This window comes from Diabrotica undecimpunctata, chromosome 8 (assembly GCF_040954645.1).
Source record: "Diabrotica undecimpunctata isolate CICGRU chromosome 8, icDiaUnde3, whole genome shotgun sequence".
Lineage (NCBI taxonomy): Eukaryota > Metazoa > Arthropoda > Insecta > Coleoptera > Chrysomelidae > Diabrotica > Diabrotica undecimpunctata.
Window position 1 is genome coordinate 128674721 of NC_092810.1, and position 15320 is coordinate 128690040.

The 15320-nt window shown below is 31.2% G+C and overlaps 2 protein-coding genes across 8 annotated transcripts in view; both read left to right on the forward strand.

The window, feature by feature from the left end:
* Positions 1–15320, forward strand: part of LOC140447998 (uncharacterized) — a 66010-nt gene that overhangs the window by 15482 nt on the left and 35208 nt on the right. Inside the window, exon 5 of one of the 7 annotated variants that reach the window (XM_072541022.1) lies at positions 5871–10974. The exons of 3 other annotated variants lie outside the window; for them this stretch is intronic. In XM_072541022.1, coding sequence (XP_072397123.1) covers positions 5871–7513 — 1643 coding nt within the window. In that variant the 3' untranslated portion in view covers positions 7514–10974. 3 more of the 7 variants (XM_072541021.1, XM_072541024.1, XM_072541027.1) reach the window with 3 other exon arrangements.
* LOC140448001 (uncharacterized) lies at positions 2329–4946 on the forward strand. Its single transcript, XM_072541036.1, has one exon. It carries the CDS (start codon positions 2813–2815, stop codon positions 3695–3697), a length of 885 nt encoding a protein of 294 aa, XP_072397137.1. The 5' UTR covers positions 2329–2812; the 3' UTR covers positions 3698–4946.

Here is a 15320-nt window from a genome sequence, read left to right on the forward strand (position 1 = left end):
TCCAAATACCGGACGACTGGAGAGATGTATTAAAGAATAGTCGCATTAAACTATCACCATTCAAGGTAATAAACTGTGCAGATGAAGTTAACTTTCAGACATGTGCCGAGTATTTGTCCCATCTTTATGTGCCACAATGTCCTATGGCAACTAGGCCTATCAATATTTTAAAAATAAAAAAAACCAAGCACGGTTTGTGTTACACAAAGAACACTATTTTGGCCTATATCTTACAGCCGTGTTAGTTCCCTCAAAAAATCAGGCACGTAGGAGAAAATTGAAACCTGTTCCACTAAAGAAACTATATAATGAACCTCTGTCTATTAAGACTGCTACGTTACACGATTTATTGCACTTAACCCAATTCCTGACAACCCTGAAGCGTATTCCTTTTACCAAGGACTAGTTTCCGATGCCGGTACGAATGAAGGTAGTGATGTGGAATTTGCCGACGATTCACCAATCGACATTTAACGCGTAAAATAGATCAGAGTCCAGCTCCTTAATTACAAATTTGAAGATTTCAGGGACATATATAATTATCAAACTATTTTTTTGTGCTAAAGTGCTAAATTTTTTTTAAGTATGTTTGAATAAGTTGTTTGAAAATTCATTTGAGAACGCATACGGGAGAAAAACCTTACAAGTGCGAAATTTGTTTTGGGCAGTTTTCAGAAATAAGTAATTTAAAAACTCGTCTGAGAACACACACGCGAGAACAACCTTACAAGTGTGAAATTTGTTTTAAGCAGTTTTCTCAAATGATTTGTTTGAAAATTCATTTGAGGATGCACACGAAGGAAAATTCTCACAAGTGCGAAATTTGTCTTAAATGGTTTTCACAAATAAGTCATTTGAAAAAGACATTTGAAGGTGCCTACGGGAGAAAAACCTCACAAGTGCGAAATTTGTTTTAAGCAGTATTCACGAATGGTTTGTTTAAAAATTCATTTGAGAACGCATATATATATATATATATATATATATATATATATATATATATATATATATATATATATATATATATATATATATATATATATATATATATATATATATATAAACTAAGGTACACTCGAAGAGTGGTGGGTTTATCGGTCAAAGTGGAGAAATAAAAGACAAAGAAGGTGGCTACTTCATCTATTTATTGAAGACGTTTCGCTTTCTGCTCAGAAAGCATCATCAGTTCATCTTACAAAGACATGTAGCAGTCAAAGATGTTAAAAATATGAAAAAGCTTACGAAACTGGACATTTAGAGTAAAGTTGTATAAATCAATTAATTGAAACTTGGTATAGTTTGCAATTTAACAAAATTAGCACAGCAAAAGAACATGTGATAAACATACATGTATATAAAAAAGTTATTATAAAATTATATTATATATAGATTATACATAGAAAACTAACAAATATTTTTGAAAAATTTAAACGCAGAATAAGAAATTACATTATTACCGAGGGCTGAAAGTCCCTTAGAATAAGCAAAAAGTTTTTTTGAATGAGATATTTGAAATTAAAAATAACACCAAATTTTCTCTTCTTTTTCACCCCTGTAACTTATAAAATAAACATTATAGAAGTTTTCAGGGACTTTCTGTCCTCAGTAATAATGTATTCTTTCATTCTGCGTTTAAATTTTTCAAAAATACTTATTAGTTTACTCAGGATTCGAAAAAAATGAATGCATTTAAAAAGCATTGGCCCGAAATTTTGCGCCTACGCTCTTAACTGTGATTCAATTTTACCTAACCTAACCTAACATTCATTAATATGTGCTCACACCAGCAACCTTTTCATCATTTAAAAAAGTTGGATTTTAAATAATTAACTGTCGTTTTCACTTGATAATAGCAAGGTAATGGTAGATTTGACTGACTTAAAAAACACTTTTAAAACCAAGATTAATTTTTTTTTGTAAAATTTTACGATATTCTTTACTTCTGGGCTGAGACGAATTCAATTCAAAGAATATTAAAAGCGCTACAGCCATTCTCGTTATAAATGGTCCAACAATATTTATGTCTTTGTTATAATTCGTCCTTTATCAGTAATTTGTAACTCTTCTCTTTGCTCATAGAATTCATCCACAATTTTTATTCTATTCGTTCCTGTATCGGTTTGTCTTGCTTACTTTTCATTTTCTTTCCAAACAATATATTAAAGGGTATGCAGTCTTCTTTTAATTATATATTTTTTAAGAAAACGCCGTTTGGAAAATTCATCAAATTTCGACGAATAGCCAACTAGATTTTTGGCTATTTGTAGTTTGTAGATTAAATCTTTCCCTTTAGCAATCTTTATATTTTGGTTTTTATTTTAAGATTTTCCCAAAATGAAAGTACGTTGGAGATAATGAAAACATTACCTGGATATTTATGTAATAACGAACAACTTATGAGTCGACCTGCTGAAGGAAAGTGCGAAATTTGTTTAAAATCTTTTTCTCGAAAAGACCAATACATCATACATTTACAAACGCACACTGATCAAAAACAGTACAAGTGTGAAATTTTTTTTAGGACGTTTTCGCAAATTCCTAGTTTGGAAAGACATTTGAAGGTGCACACTGAAGAAAAACATTACAAGTGTGAAATTTGTTTTAAGCAGTTTTCAAAACTAAGTAATTTGAAAACTCATTCGAGAATACACACGGGAGAAAAACCTCACAAGTGTGAAATTTGTTTTAAACAGTTTGCAAAACTAAGTCATTTGAAAACTCATTTGAGAATACACACGGGAGAAAAACCTCCAAGTGTGAAATTTGTATTAAGCAGTTTTCACGAAAAAGGGATTTGAAAAGACATTCAAGAATGCACACGGGAGAAAAGCCTCACAAGTGTGAAATTTGTTTTAAGCAGTTTTCACGAATAAGTGAATTGAAAAGACATTCGTGGGAGCACACGGGAGAAATACCTCACAAGTGTGAAATTTGTTTTAAGCAGTTTTCAGACATAAGTAGTTTGAAAACTCATTTGAGAACACACACAGGAGAAAAACCTCACAAGTGTGAAATTTGTTTTAAGCAGTTTTCAGACATAAGTAGTTTGAAAACTCATTTGAGAACACACACAGGAGAAAAACCTCACAAGTGTGAAATTTGTTTTAAGCAGTTTTCACGAATAAGTGATTTGAAAAGACATTCGAGGGTGCACACGGGAGAAAAACCTCACAAGTGTGAAATTTGTTTTAAGCAGTTTTCACGAATAAGTCGTTTGAAAACTCATTCAAGAATACACACGGGAGAAAAACCTCACAAGTGTGAAATTTGTTTTAAGCAGTTTTCAGACATAAGTAGTTTGAAAAGACATTCGAGGGTGCACACGGGAGAAAAACCTCACAAGTGTGAAATTTGTTTTAAGCCGTTTTCAGACATAAGTAGTTTGAAAACTCATTTGAGAACACACACAGGAGAAAAACCTCACAAGTGTGAAATTTGTTTTAAGCATTTTTCACGAATAAGTGAATTAAAGAGACATTCGAGGGTGCACATGGGAGAAAAACCTCACAAGTGTGAAATTTGTTTTAAGCAGTTTTCAGACATAAGTAGTTTAAAAACTCATTTGAGAACACACACAGTAGAAAAACCTCACAAGTGTGAAATTTGTTTTAAACAGGTTTCAAAACTAAGTCGTTTGAAAACTCATTCAAGAATGCACACGGGAGAAAAACCTCACAAGTGTGAAAACTTGTTTTAAGCAGTTTTCATATATAAGTGAATTGAAAAGACATTCGTGGGTGCACACGGGAGAAAAACCTCACAAGTGTGAAATTTGTTTTAAGCAGTTTTCAGACACAAGTAGTTTTAAAACTCATTTGAGAATACACACAGGAGAAAACCCACACAAGTGTGAAATTTGTTTTAAACAGTTTTCAAAACTAAGTTATTTGAAAACTCATTCGAGAATACACACGGGAGAAAAACCTCACAAGTGTGAAATTTGTTTTAAGCAGTTTTCACAAAAAAGTGATTTCGAGGGTGCACACGGGAGAAAAACCTCACAAGTGTGAAATTTGTTTTATGCAGTTTTCAGACATAAGTAGTTTGAAAACTCATTTGAGAACACACACGGGAGAAAAACCTTACAAGTGTGAAGGCGGTTCTCAGAAAAAAATAATTTGAAATCACATTTGATAATGCACTCTGGAGGAAAGCTTTGCAAATGTGAAATTTATTTTAAGTATTTTTCTCGCAAAGATTTAAAAAGACACTTAGCAACTCCTCCTGGAGGAAAACGTCACAAGTGTGAAGTTTGTTTTAAGCAGTTTTCAAAACTATGTAATTTGAAAACTCATTCGATGGTACACACGGGCAAAAATTTCAAGTGAGAAATTTGTCTTAAGCGGATTTTACAAACAAGTAATTTGAGAATGCGCACGGGATAAAAAGATCACAAATGTTGAATTTGTTTTAGAGCGGTTTCACAAATGAGTAATTTGAAAAGACATTTTCACAAATGGCAACGCATTCTGTAGAAAAAGTTACAATTTCGGAAACCTTATGGTTAAACTAAAATAAATAAATAACTTGGAATAATCAACTATTTGATTTGAACTATCTTGTGTTTAAATAATCGAAGACGTTAAGGGTTCATTAGATTTTTTTAAATAATAATATTAAAAATTTATATTATTTTATAAACAAAAAAATTTGTGAATGTTAGTTAAATAAGTCTTCTACTGACAATCCGTTACATACATAGAGGAGTATATAAATAAATGTGTTTATGGCAAAGCAAACAAACAATTATTAGTTTAGTGGTACAGAGGAGTTAGTCAATCAATTATAACAAATAGATAGAATAAAATAGAATAGAAATATGTATGTGTACTTTAAATTTATATTAGATATTAAAATTACATAAACCAGCTTCACTCTGATGTTAAGAGCATAGGCGCAAAATTTCTGGCGAATGCTTTTTAAATGCATTCATTTTTTTTTCGAATATCGAGAACACTAACAAATATTTTTAAAAAATTTAAACGCAGAATAAGAAATTACATTATTACCGAGGGCCGAAAGTCCCTTAGAATAAGCAAAAAGTTTTTTTGAATGAGATATTTGAAATTAAAAATAACACCAAATTTTTCTTCTTTTTCACCCCTGTAACTTATTAAAATAAACATTATAGAAGTTTTCAGGGACTTTCGGTCCTCAGTAATAATGTATTCTTTCATTCTGCGTTTAAATTTTTCAAAAATACTTATTAGTTTACTCAGGATTCGAAAAAAATGAATGCATTTAAAAAGCATTGGCCCGAAATTTTGCGCCTACGCTCTTAACTGTGATTCAATTTTACCTAACCTAACCTAACATTCATTAATATGTGCTCACACCAGCAACCTTTTCATCATTTAAAAAAGTTGGATTTTAAATAATTAACTGTCGTTTTCACTTGATAATAGCAAGGTAATGGTAGATTTGACTGACTTAAAAAACACTTTTAAAACCAAGATTAATTTTTTTTGTAAAATTTTACGATATTCTTTACTTCTGGGCTGAGACGAATTCAATTCAAAGAATATTAAAATCGCTACAGCCATTCTCGTTATAAATGGTCTAACAATATTTATGTCTTTGTTATAATTCGTCCTTTATCAGTAATTTGTAACTCTTCTCTTTGCTCATAGAACTCATCCACAATTTTTATTCTATTCGTTCCTGTATCGGTTCGTCTTGCTTACTTTTCATTTTCTTTCCAAACAATATATTAAAGTGTATGCAGTCTTTTGATTATATATTTTTTAAGAAAACGCCGTTTGGAAAATTCCTCAAATTTCGACGAATAGCCAAGTAGTTTTTTGGCTATTCGTAGTCTGTAGATTAAATCTTTCCCTTTACAAATTTTTATATTTTGGTTTTTATTTTAGGATTTTCCCAAAATGAAAGTACGTTGGAGATAATGAAAACATTACCCGGATATTTAAGTAATAACCAACAACTTATGAGTCGGCCTGCTGAAGGAAAGTGCGAAATTTGTTTAAAATCTTTTTCTCGAAAAGACCAATACATCATACATTTACAAACGCACACTGATCAAAAACAGTACAAGTGTGAAATTTGTTTTAGGACGTTTTCGCAAATTCCTAGTTTGGAAAGACATTTGAAGGTGCACACTGAAGAAAAACATTACAAGTGTGAAATTTGTTTTAAGCAGTTTTCACAAATAAGTAATTTGAAAACTCATTCGAGAGTACACACGGGAGAAAAACCTCACAAGTGTGAAATTTGTTTTAAACAGTTTTTACAAATAAGTGATTTGAAAAGACATTCAAGAATGCACACAGGAGAAAACCCACACAAGTGTGAAATTTGTTTTAAACAGTTTTCAAAACTAAGTAATTTGAAAACTCATTCGAGAGTACACACGGGAGAAAAACCTCACAAGTGTGAAATTTGTTTTAAACAGTTTTTACAAATAAGTGATTTGAAAAGACATTCAAGAATGCACACGGGAGAAAAACCTCACAAGTGTGAAATTTGTTTTAAGCAGTTTTCACGAATAAGTGAATTGAAAAGACATTCGTGGGTGCACACGGGAGAAAAACCTCACAAGTGTGAAATTTGTTTTAAGCAGTTTACAGACATAAGTAGTTTGAAAACTCATTTGAGAACACACACAGGAGAAAAACCTCACAAGTGTGAAATTTGTTTTAAGCAGTTTTCACAAAGAAGTGATTTGAAAAGACATTCGAGGGTGCACACGGGAGAAAAACCTCACAATTGTGAAATTTGTTTTAAGCAGTTTTCATACATAAGTAATTTGAAAACTCATTTGAGAACACACACAGGAGAAAAACCTCACAAATGTGAAATTTGTTTTAAACGGGTTTCAAAACTAAGTCATTTGAAAACTCATTCAAGAATGCACACGGGAGAAAAGCCTCACAAGTGTGAAATTTGTTTTAAGCAGTTTTTACAAATAAGTTATTTGAAAAGACATTCGAGGGTGCACACGGGAGAAAAACCTCACAAGTGTGTAATTTGTTTTAAGCAGTTTTCACAAATAAGTGATTTGAAAAGACATTCGAGTGTGCACACGGGAGAAAAAGCTCACAAGTGTGAAATTTGTTTTAAACAGTTTTCAGAACTATGTAATTTGAAAAGACATTCGAGGGTGCACACGGGGGAAAAACCTTACAAGTGTGAAATTTGTTTTAAGCAGTTTTCTGACATAAGTAGTTTGAAAACTCATTTGAGAATACACACAGAAGAAAATCCTCACAAGTGTGAAATTTGTTTTAAACAGTTTTCAAAACTAAGTTATTTGAAAACTCATTCGAGAATACACACGGGAGAAAAACCTCACAAGTGTGAAATTTGTTTTAAGCAGTTTTCACAAAAAAGTGATTTGAAAAGACATTCGAGGCTGCACACGGGAGAAAAACCTCACAAGTGTGAAATTTGTTTTAAGCAGTTTTCAGACATAAGTAGTTTGAAAACTCATTTGAGAACACACACGGGAGAAAAACCTTACAAGTGTGAAGGCGGTTCTCAGAAAAAAATAATTTGAAATCACATTTGATAATGCACTCTGGAGGAAAACTTTGCAAATATGAAATTTATTTTGAGTATTTTTTTCGCAAAGCTTATTTAAAAAGACATTTAGCAACTCCTGGAGGAAAATGTCACAAGTATGAAGTTTGTTTTAAGCAGTTTTCAAAACTATGTAATTTGAAAACTCATTCGATGGTACACACGGAGAAAAACCTCGAAAAGTGCGAAATTTGTCTTAAGCGGTTTTTACAAACAAGTAATTTGAGAATGCACACGGGATAAAAAGATCACAAATGTTGAATTTGTTTTAGAGCGGTTTTACAAATGAGTAATTTGAAAAGACATTTTCACAAATGGCAACGCATTCTGTAGAAAAAGTTACAATTTCTGAAACCTTATGGTTAAACTAAAATAAATAAATAAATTGAAATAATCAACTATTTGATTTTAACTATCTTGTGTTTAAATGATCGAAGACGTTAAGTGTTCATTAGATTTTCTTCAATAATAATATTAAAAATTTATATTATTTCATAAACAAAAAAATTTGTGAATGTTAGTTAAATAAGTCTTCTACTGACAATCCGTTACATACATAGAGGAGTATATAAATAAATGTGTTTATGACAAAGCAAACAAACAATTATTAGTTGAGTGGTACAGAGGAGTTAGTCAATCAATTATAACAAATAGATATAATAAAATAGAATAGAAATATGTATGTGTACTTTAAATTTATATTAGATATTAAAATTACATAAACCAGCTTCACTCTGATGTTAAGAGCATAGGCGCAAAATTTCTGGCTTTTTTAAGGGCATTCATTTTTTTTCGAATCCTGAGAAAACTAACAAATATTTTTGAAAAATTTAAACGCAGAATAAGAGATTACATTATTACCGAGGGCCGAAAGTCCCTTAAAATAAACAAAAAGTTTTTTTGAATGATATATTTGAAATTAAAAATAATACTAAATTTTCTATTCTTTTTCACCCCTGTAACTTGTTAAAATAAACATTATAGAAGTTTTCAGGGACTTTTGGCCCTCAGTAATAATGTAAGGTGAAGTGGGGTAAATGTAATCTACTTTTTGATTAGTTCAACTTTCATTTATTATAACACTCTAAAGAAACGTTTCAAAAATTTATCAAAAAAATCATATACATTTTGAACGGTTTTGTATTCATTGTGTAGAGAAAAATTAAATAATCTTTAGTGTTGTTAATGTTGCATGATGTTTTTTAAAATCATATCAATATATCACATTTACCCCAGGGACCGGGGCAAATGTGAAGAAAGTTTACATTTTTGTAGTAAATATTATATTTGATAGTCTGGGGTTACTGTATAAAAATGTAATTCAAGCTCTCTACTTGTGTTTTTTTAGAATTTATTTTGTTGAAAAAATACAAAAGAATTTAAAATTTTCGAAAACAATGTCAGAACAAAGGAAATAAAAATATAATAAAATTAAACAAACCTCCAAGTTTTCTTTCAGTTAATGTTGAATGTTAAAGCCTTTAAAGGTAACTGGAAATTCGTACATTCCACGTCTGTCGACGATAGGATCTGGTAGTACTTTTATAATATCCTGTTTTAGTACAGTATCAATGTCAGGATTTATTGGCCATACAAATTTGTTTCCTTGAGGTCGTGTAAATTTAACTATCCACTCATCATTCATATTTTCTGATACAATTCCCACATAATGCTTGTTTATCTTTTTTGGGCAATATTTTACCAATACCCAACATCCGACATATACATTCACACTTTTTGTTGAATTCAAATTCTCTTTGTCTTCCTCGTCATCATTTGCAGCTATTTCTACCTCTGGCTCTGATTCCAAAAGTGTATCCAGAAATTCGTCGGTGTTATCAGAATCCATGAATATTGGGGACATTGACTCATCGTCTTCGCTGCTGCTAAATGATAATGACTCTCGTTTATTTCTTTTTTTGTTCTTTGCCTTAGTTATCTTATGAATTTTAGTACCGTTTCCTTTTTGTTGAGATTTCTGTTTTTAAACATCAATAGCTTGTTGTGATGTCAATACTTCAGATCCAAGGCATAACCGTTTCTTATTTTTGGTTGGTGCGTTTGGAAGTTGTTTTACTGTTGATAACAATAAATCTTCAAATGTTACATTCTTATTTTCAGTTAAACTTGTACATGGAATTGATTCAAGTTCGTAGACTTTGCCAGAGATATTTTTTACTTTATCGGATGTGGTAGTTTCGATTAGAGCATCAGGCGTAGGTTCTTTGTTTTGATAAAATACTTCTTGAGTTACTTTAGTTGGTACCAATACTTCATTACCATTTTCGTGTATAGATAATCTGGAATGTTTTATCATCTTCCACTTATTAAGCAAGCAGGGTGGAAATGATGTTTCAGGGATGACGTGCCGATTAAAAGGAATAATTCCGCATTTTTTAAAGCCGTTGATAATTACTTCGGAGTTCACCTGTTTCCAAGTTGTACACAAAAATTTGGAAAATATTTGTTTTGGTAATTTTTGGCCTACATGCTGCCACTGCCAGGCAGTAAGTTTTTCATCCCATTTAACTTTAAAGGATTTAAAAACAGCCAGGTCTAGTGGCTGGAATGGGGTGGCAGTTTTAGAATTATAATATGTTCTCGCATAGCGGCGTCTAACGTCTCGATATTCATATGAGTGGAATGTCTATCATAAATAATTAATATTGGTCTTTCAGATGGAAGTGATGGAATTATAGTGTTTATGAAGTAATTTTTAAAAACGGCTTCTCCCATCCAACATTTTTTTGTCGCTGATCCCAAAAGTGCAAACCTTTATAAATTATTAATGGTGGAGCTTTTTGGCCAGCTGCATTACACATAAGAGCAATTGTGGTATTTTCTTTACCAGGAGAACTTATTGTTCTCGATGAAGGTGTATATAAGTGTGAAATTATTTTTAAACAGTTCAAAACTAAGTAATTTAAAAATTCATTCGATGATACACGGGGGAAAACCTCACAAGTGCGAAATTTGTCTTAAGCTGTTTTCACCAACAAGTAATTTAAAAGCTCATTCGATGATGCACACGGGGAAAAAACCTTGAAAGGTGCGAAATTTGTCTTAAGCGGTTTTTACAAACAAGTAATTTGAGAATGCACACGGGATAAAAAGATCACAAGTGTTGAATTTGTTTTGAGCGGTTTCACAAATGGTCCTTTGAAATTTGAAAGGTCCTTTATCAGTAATTCGTAACTCTTCTCTTCGCGCATAGAACTCATCCACAACTTTTTTCTATTCGTTCCTGTATCGGTTCGTCTTGCTTACTTTTCATTTTCTTTCCAAACAATATATTAAAGTGTATGCAGTCTTCTTTTGATTATATATTTTTTAAGAAAACGCCGTTTGGAAAATTCCTCAAATTTCGACGAATAGCCAAGTAGTTTTTTGGCTATTCGTAGTTTACAGATTAAATCTTTCCCTTTACAAATTTTTATATTTTGGTTTTTATTTTAGGATTTTCCCAAAATGAAAGTACGTTGGAGATAATGAAAACATTACCCGGATATTTATGTCATAACGAACAACTTATGAGTCGGCCTACTGAAGGAAAGTGCGAAATTTGTTTAAAATCTTTTTCTCGAAAAGACCAATACATCATACATTTACAAACGCACACTGATCAAAAACAGTACAAGTGTGAAATTTGTTTTAGGACGTTTTCGCAAATTCCTAATTTGAAAAGACATTTGAAGGTGCACACTGGAGAAAAACATTACAAGTGTGAAATTTGTTTTAAGCAGTTTTCAAAACTAAGTAATTTGAAAATTCATTCGATGATACACACGGGAGAAAAACCTCACAAGTGTGAAATTTGTTTTAAGCAGTTTTCAGACATAAGTAGTTTGAAAACTCATTTGAGAACACACACAGGAGAAAAACCTCACAAGTGTGAAATTTGTTTTAAACAGTTTTTAAAACTAAGTAATTTGAAAAGGCATTCGAGAGTGCACATTGGGCAAAACCTCACAAGTGTGATATTTGTTTTAAATAGTTTTAAAAACTAAGTAATTTGAAAACTCATTCGATGATACACACGGGAGAAAAACCTCACAAGTGCGAAATTTGTCTTAAGCGGTTTTTACAAACAAGTAATTTGAGAATGCACACGGGATAAAAAGATCACAAGTGTTGAATTTGTTTTGAGCGGTTTCACAAATGGCCCTTTGAAATTTGAAATGTCCTTTATCAGTAATTCGTTACTCTTCTCTTTGCTCATAGAACTCATCCACAACTTTTTTTCTATTCGTTCCTGTATCGGTTCGTTTTGCTTACTTTTCATTTTCTTTCCAAACAATATATTAAAGTGTATGCAGTCTTCTTTTGATTATATATTTTTTAAGAAAACGCTGTTTGGAAAATTCCTCAAATTTCGACGAATAGCTAAGTAGTTTTTTGGCTATTCATAGTTTGTAGATTAAATCTTTCCCTTTACAAATTTTTTTATTTTAGGATTTTCCCAAAATGAAAGTACGTTGGAGATAATGAAAACATTACCCGGATATTTATGTAATAACGAACAACTTATGAGTCGGCCTGCTGAAGGAAAGTGCGAAATTTGTTTAAAATCTTTTTCTCGAAAAGACCAATACATCATACATTTACAAACGCACACTGATCAAAAACAGTACAAGTGTGAAATTTGTTTTAAGCAGTTTTCAGACATAAGTGGTTTCAAAATTCATTTGACAACACACACAGGAGCAAAATCTTACAAGTGTGAAATTTGTTTTAAACAACTTTCAAAACTAAGTAATTTGAAAACTCATTCAAGAATGCACACGGGAGAAAAGCCTCACAAGTGTGAAATTTGTTTTAAGCAGTTTTCACGAATAAGTGAATTGAAAAGACATTCGTGGGTGCACACGGGAGAAAAACCTCACAAGTGTAAAATTTGTTTTAAGCAGTTTTCACAAATAAGTTATTTGAAAAGACATTCGTGGGTGCACACTGGAGAAAAACCTCACAAGTGTGAAATTTGTTTTAAGCAGTTTTCAGACATAAGTAGTTTGAAAACTCATTTGAGAACACACACAGGAGAAAAACCTCACAAGTGTGAAATTTGTTTTAAACAGGTTTCAAAACTTAGTCAATTGAAAATTCATTCAAGAATGCACACGGGAGAAAAGCCTCACAAGTGTGAAATTTGTTTTAAGCAGTTTTCAAAAATAAGTAATTTGAAAAGACATTCAAGAATGCACACGGGAGAAAAACCTCACAAGTGTGAAATTTGTTTTAAGCAGTTTTCACAAATAAGTAATTTGAAAAGACATTCAAGGATGCACACGGAAGAAAAACCTCACAAGTGTGAAATTTGTTTTAAGCAGTTTTCAGACATAAGTAGTTTGAAAACTCATTTGAGAATACACACAGAAGAAAACCCACACAAGTGTGAAATTTGTTTTAAACAGTTTTCAAAACTAAGTCATTTGAAAACTCATTCGAGAATACACACGGGAGAAAAACCTCACAAGTGTGAAATTTGTTTTAAACAGTTTTCAAAACTAAGTCATTTGAAAACTCATTCGAGAATACACACGGGAGAATAACCTCACAAGTGTGAAATTTGTTTTAAGCAGTTTTCACGAAAAAGTGATTTGAAAAGACATTCGAGGGTGCGCACGGGATAAAAAGATCACAAATGTTGAATTTGTTTTAGAGCGGTTTCACAAATGAGTAATTTGAAAAGACATTTTCACAAATGGCAACGCATTCTGTAGAAAAAGTTACAATTTTGGAAACCTTATGGTTAAATTAAAATAAATAAATAACTTGGAATAATCAACTATTTGATTTGAACTATCTTGTGTTTAAATAATCGAAGACGTTAAGGGTTCATTAGATTTTCTTAAATAATAATATTAAAAATTTATATTATTTTATAAACAAAAAAATTTGTGAATGTTAGTTAAATAAGTCTTCTACTGACAATCCGTTAGATACATAGAGGAGTATATAAATAAATGTGTTTATGACAAAGCAAACAAACAATTATTAGTTGAGTGGTACAGAGGAGTTAGTCAATAAATTATAACAAATAGATAGAATAAAATAGAATAGAAATATGTATGTGTACTTTAAATTTATATTAGATATTAAAATTACATAAACCAGCTTCACTCTGATGTTAAGAGCATAAGCGCAAAATTTCTGGCCAATGCTTTTTTAAGGGCATTCATTTTTTTTCGAAGCCTGAAAAAAACTAACATATATTTTGGAAAAATTTAAACGTGGAATAAGAGATTACATTATTACCGAGGGCCGAAAGTCCCTTAGAATAAACAAAAAGTTTTTTTGAATGATATATTTGAAATTAAAAATAATACTAAATTTTCTATTCTTTTTCACCCCTGTAACTTATTAAAATAAACATTATAGAAGTTTTCAGGGACTTTTGGCCCTCAGTAATAATGTAAGGTGAAGTGGGGTAAATGTGATCTACTTTTTGATTAGTTCAACTTTCATTTATTATAACACTCTAAAGAAACGTTTCAAAAATTTATCAAAAAAATCATATACATTTTGAACGGTTTTGTATTCATTGTGTAGAGAAAAATTAAATAATCTTTAGTGTTGTTGATGTTGCATGATGTTTTTTAAAATCATATCAATATATCACATTTACCCCAGGGACCGGGGCAAAAGTGAAGAAAGTTTACATTTTTGTAGTAAATATTATATTTGATAGTCTGGGGTTATTGAATAAAAATGTAATTCAAGCTCTCTACTTGTGTTTTTTTAGAATTTATTTTGTTGAAAAAATACAAAAGAATTTAAAATTTTCGAAAACAATGTCAGAACAAAGGAAATAAAAATATAATAAAATTAAACAAACCTTCAAGTTTTCTTTCAGTTAATGTTGAATGTTAAAGCCTTTAAAGGTAACTGGAAATTCGTACATTCCACGTCTGTCGACGATAGGATCTGGTAGTACTTTTATAATATCCTGTTGTAGTACAGTATCAATGTCAGGATTTATTGGCCATACAAATTTGTTTCCTTGAGGTCGTGTAAATTTAACTATCCACTCATCATTCATATTTTCTGATACAATTCCCACATAATGCTTGTTTATCTTTTTTGGGCAATATTTTACCAATACCCAACATCCGACATATACATTCACACTTTTTGTTGAATTCAAATTCTCTTTGTCTTCCTCGTCATCATTTGCAGCTATTTCTACCTCTGGCTCTGATTCCAAAAGTGTATCCAGAAATTCGTCGGTGTTATCAGAATCCATGAATATTGGGGACATTGACTCATCGTCTTCGCTGCTGCTAATTGATAATGACTCTCGTTTATTTCTTTTTCTGTTCTTTGCCTTAGTTATCTTATGAATTTTAGTACCGTTTCCTTTTTGTTGAGATTTCTGTTTTAAAACATCAATAGCTTGTTGTGATGTCAATACTTCAGATCCAGGGCATAACCGTTTCTTATTTTTGGTTGGTGCGTTTGGAAGTTGTTTTACTGTTGATAACAATAAATCTTCAAATGTTACATTCTTATTTTCAGTTAAACTTGTACATGGAATTGATACAAGTTCGTAGACTTTGCCAGAGATATTTTTTACTTTATCGGATGTGGTAGTTTCGATTAGAGCATCAGGCGTAGGTTCTTTGTTTTGATAAAATACTTCTTGAGTTACTTTAGTTGGTACCAATACTTCATTACCATTTTCGTGTATAGATAATCTGGAATGTTTTATCATCTTCCACTTATTAAACAAACAGGGTGGAAATGATGTTTCAGGGATGACGTGCCGATTAAAAGGAATAATTCCG

Excerpts from the sequence above, each read along its gene's own strand:
- LOC140448001 (XM_072541036.1), top strand. The coding sequence starts at position 2,813 with ATGCACACGGGAGAAAAGCCTCACAAGTGTGAAATTTGTTTTAAGCAG.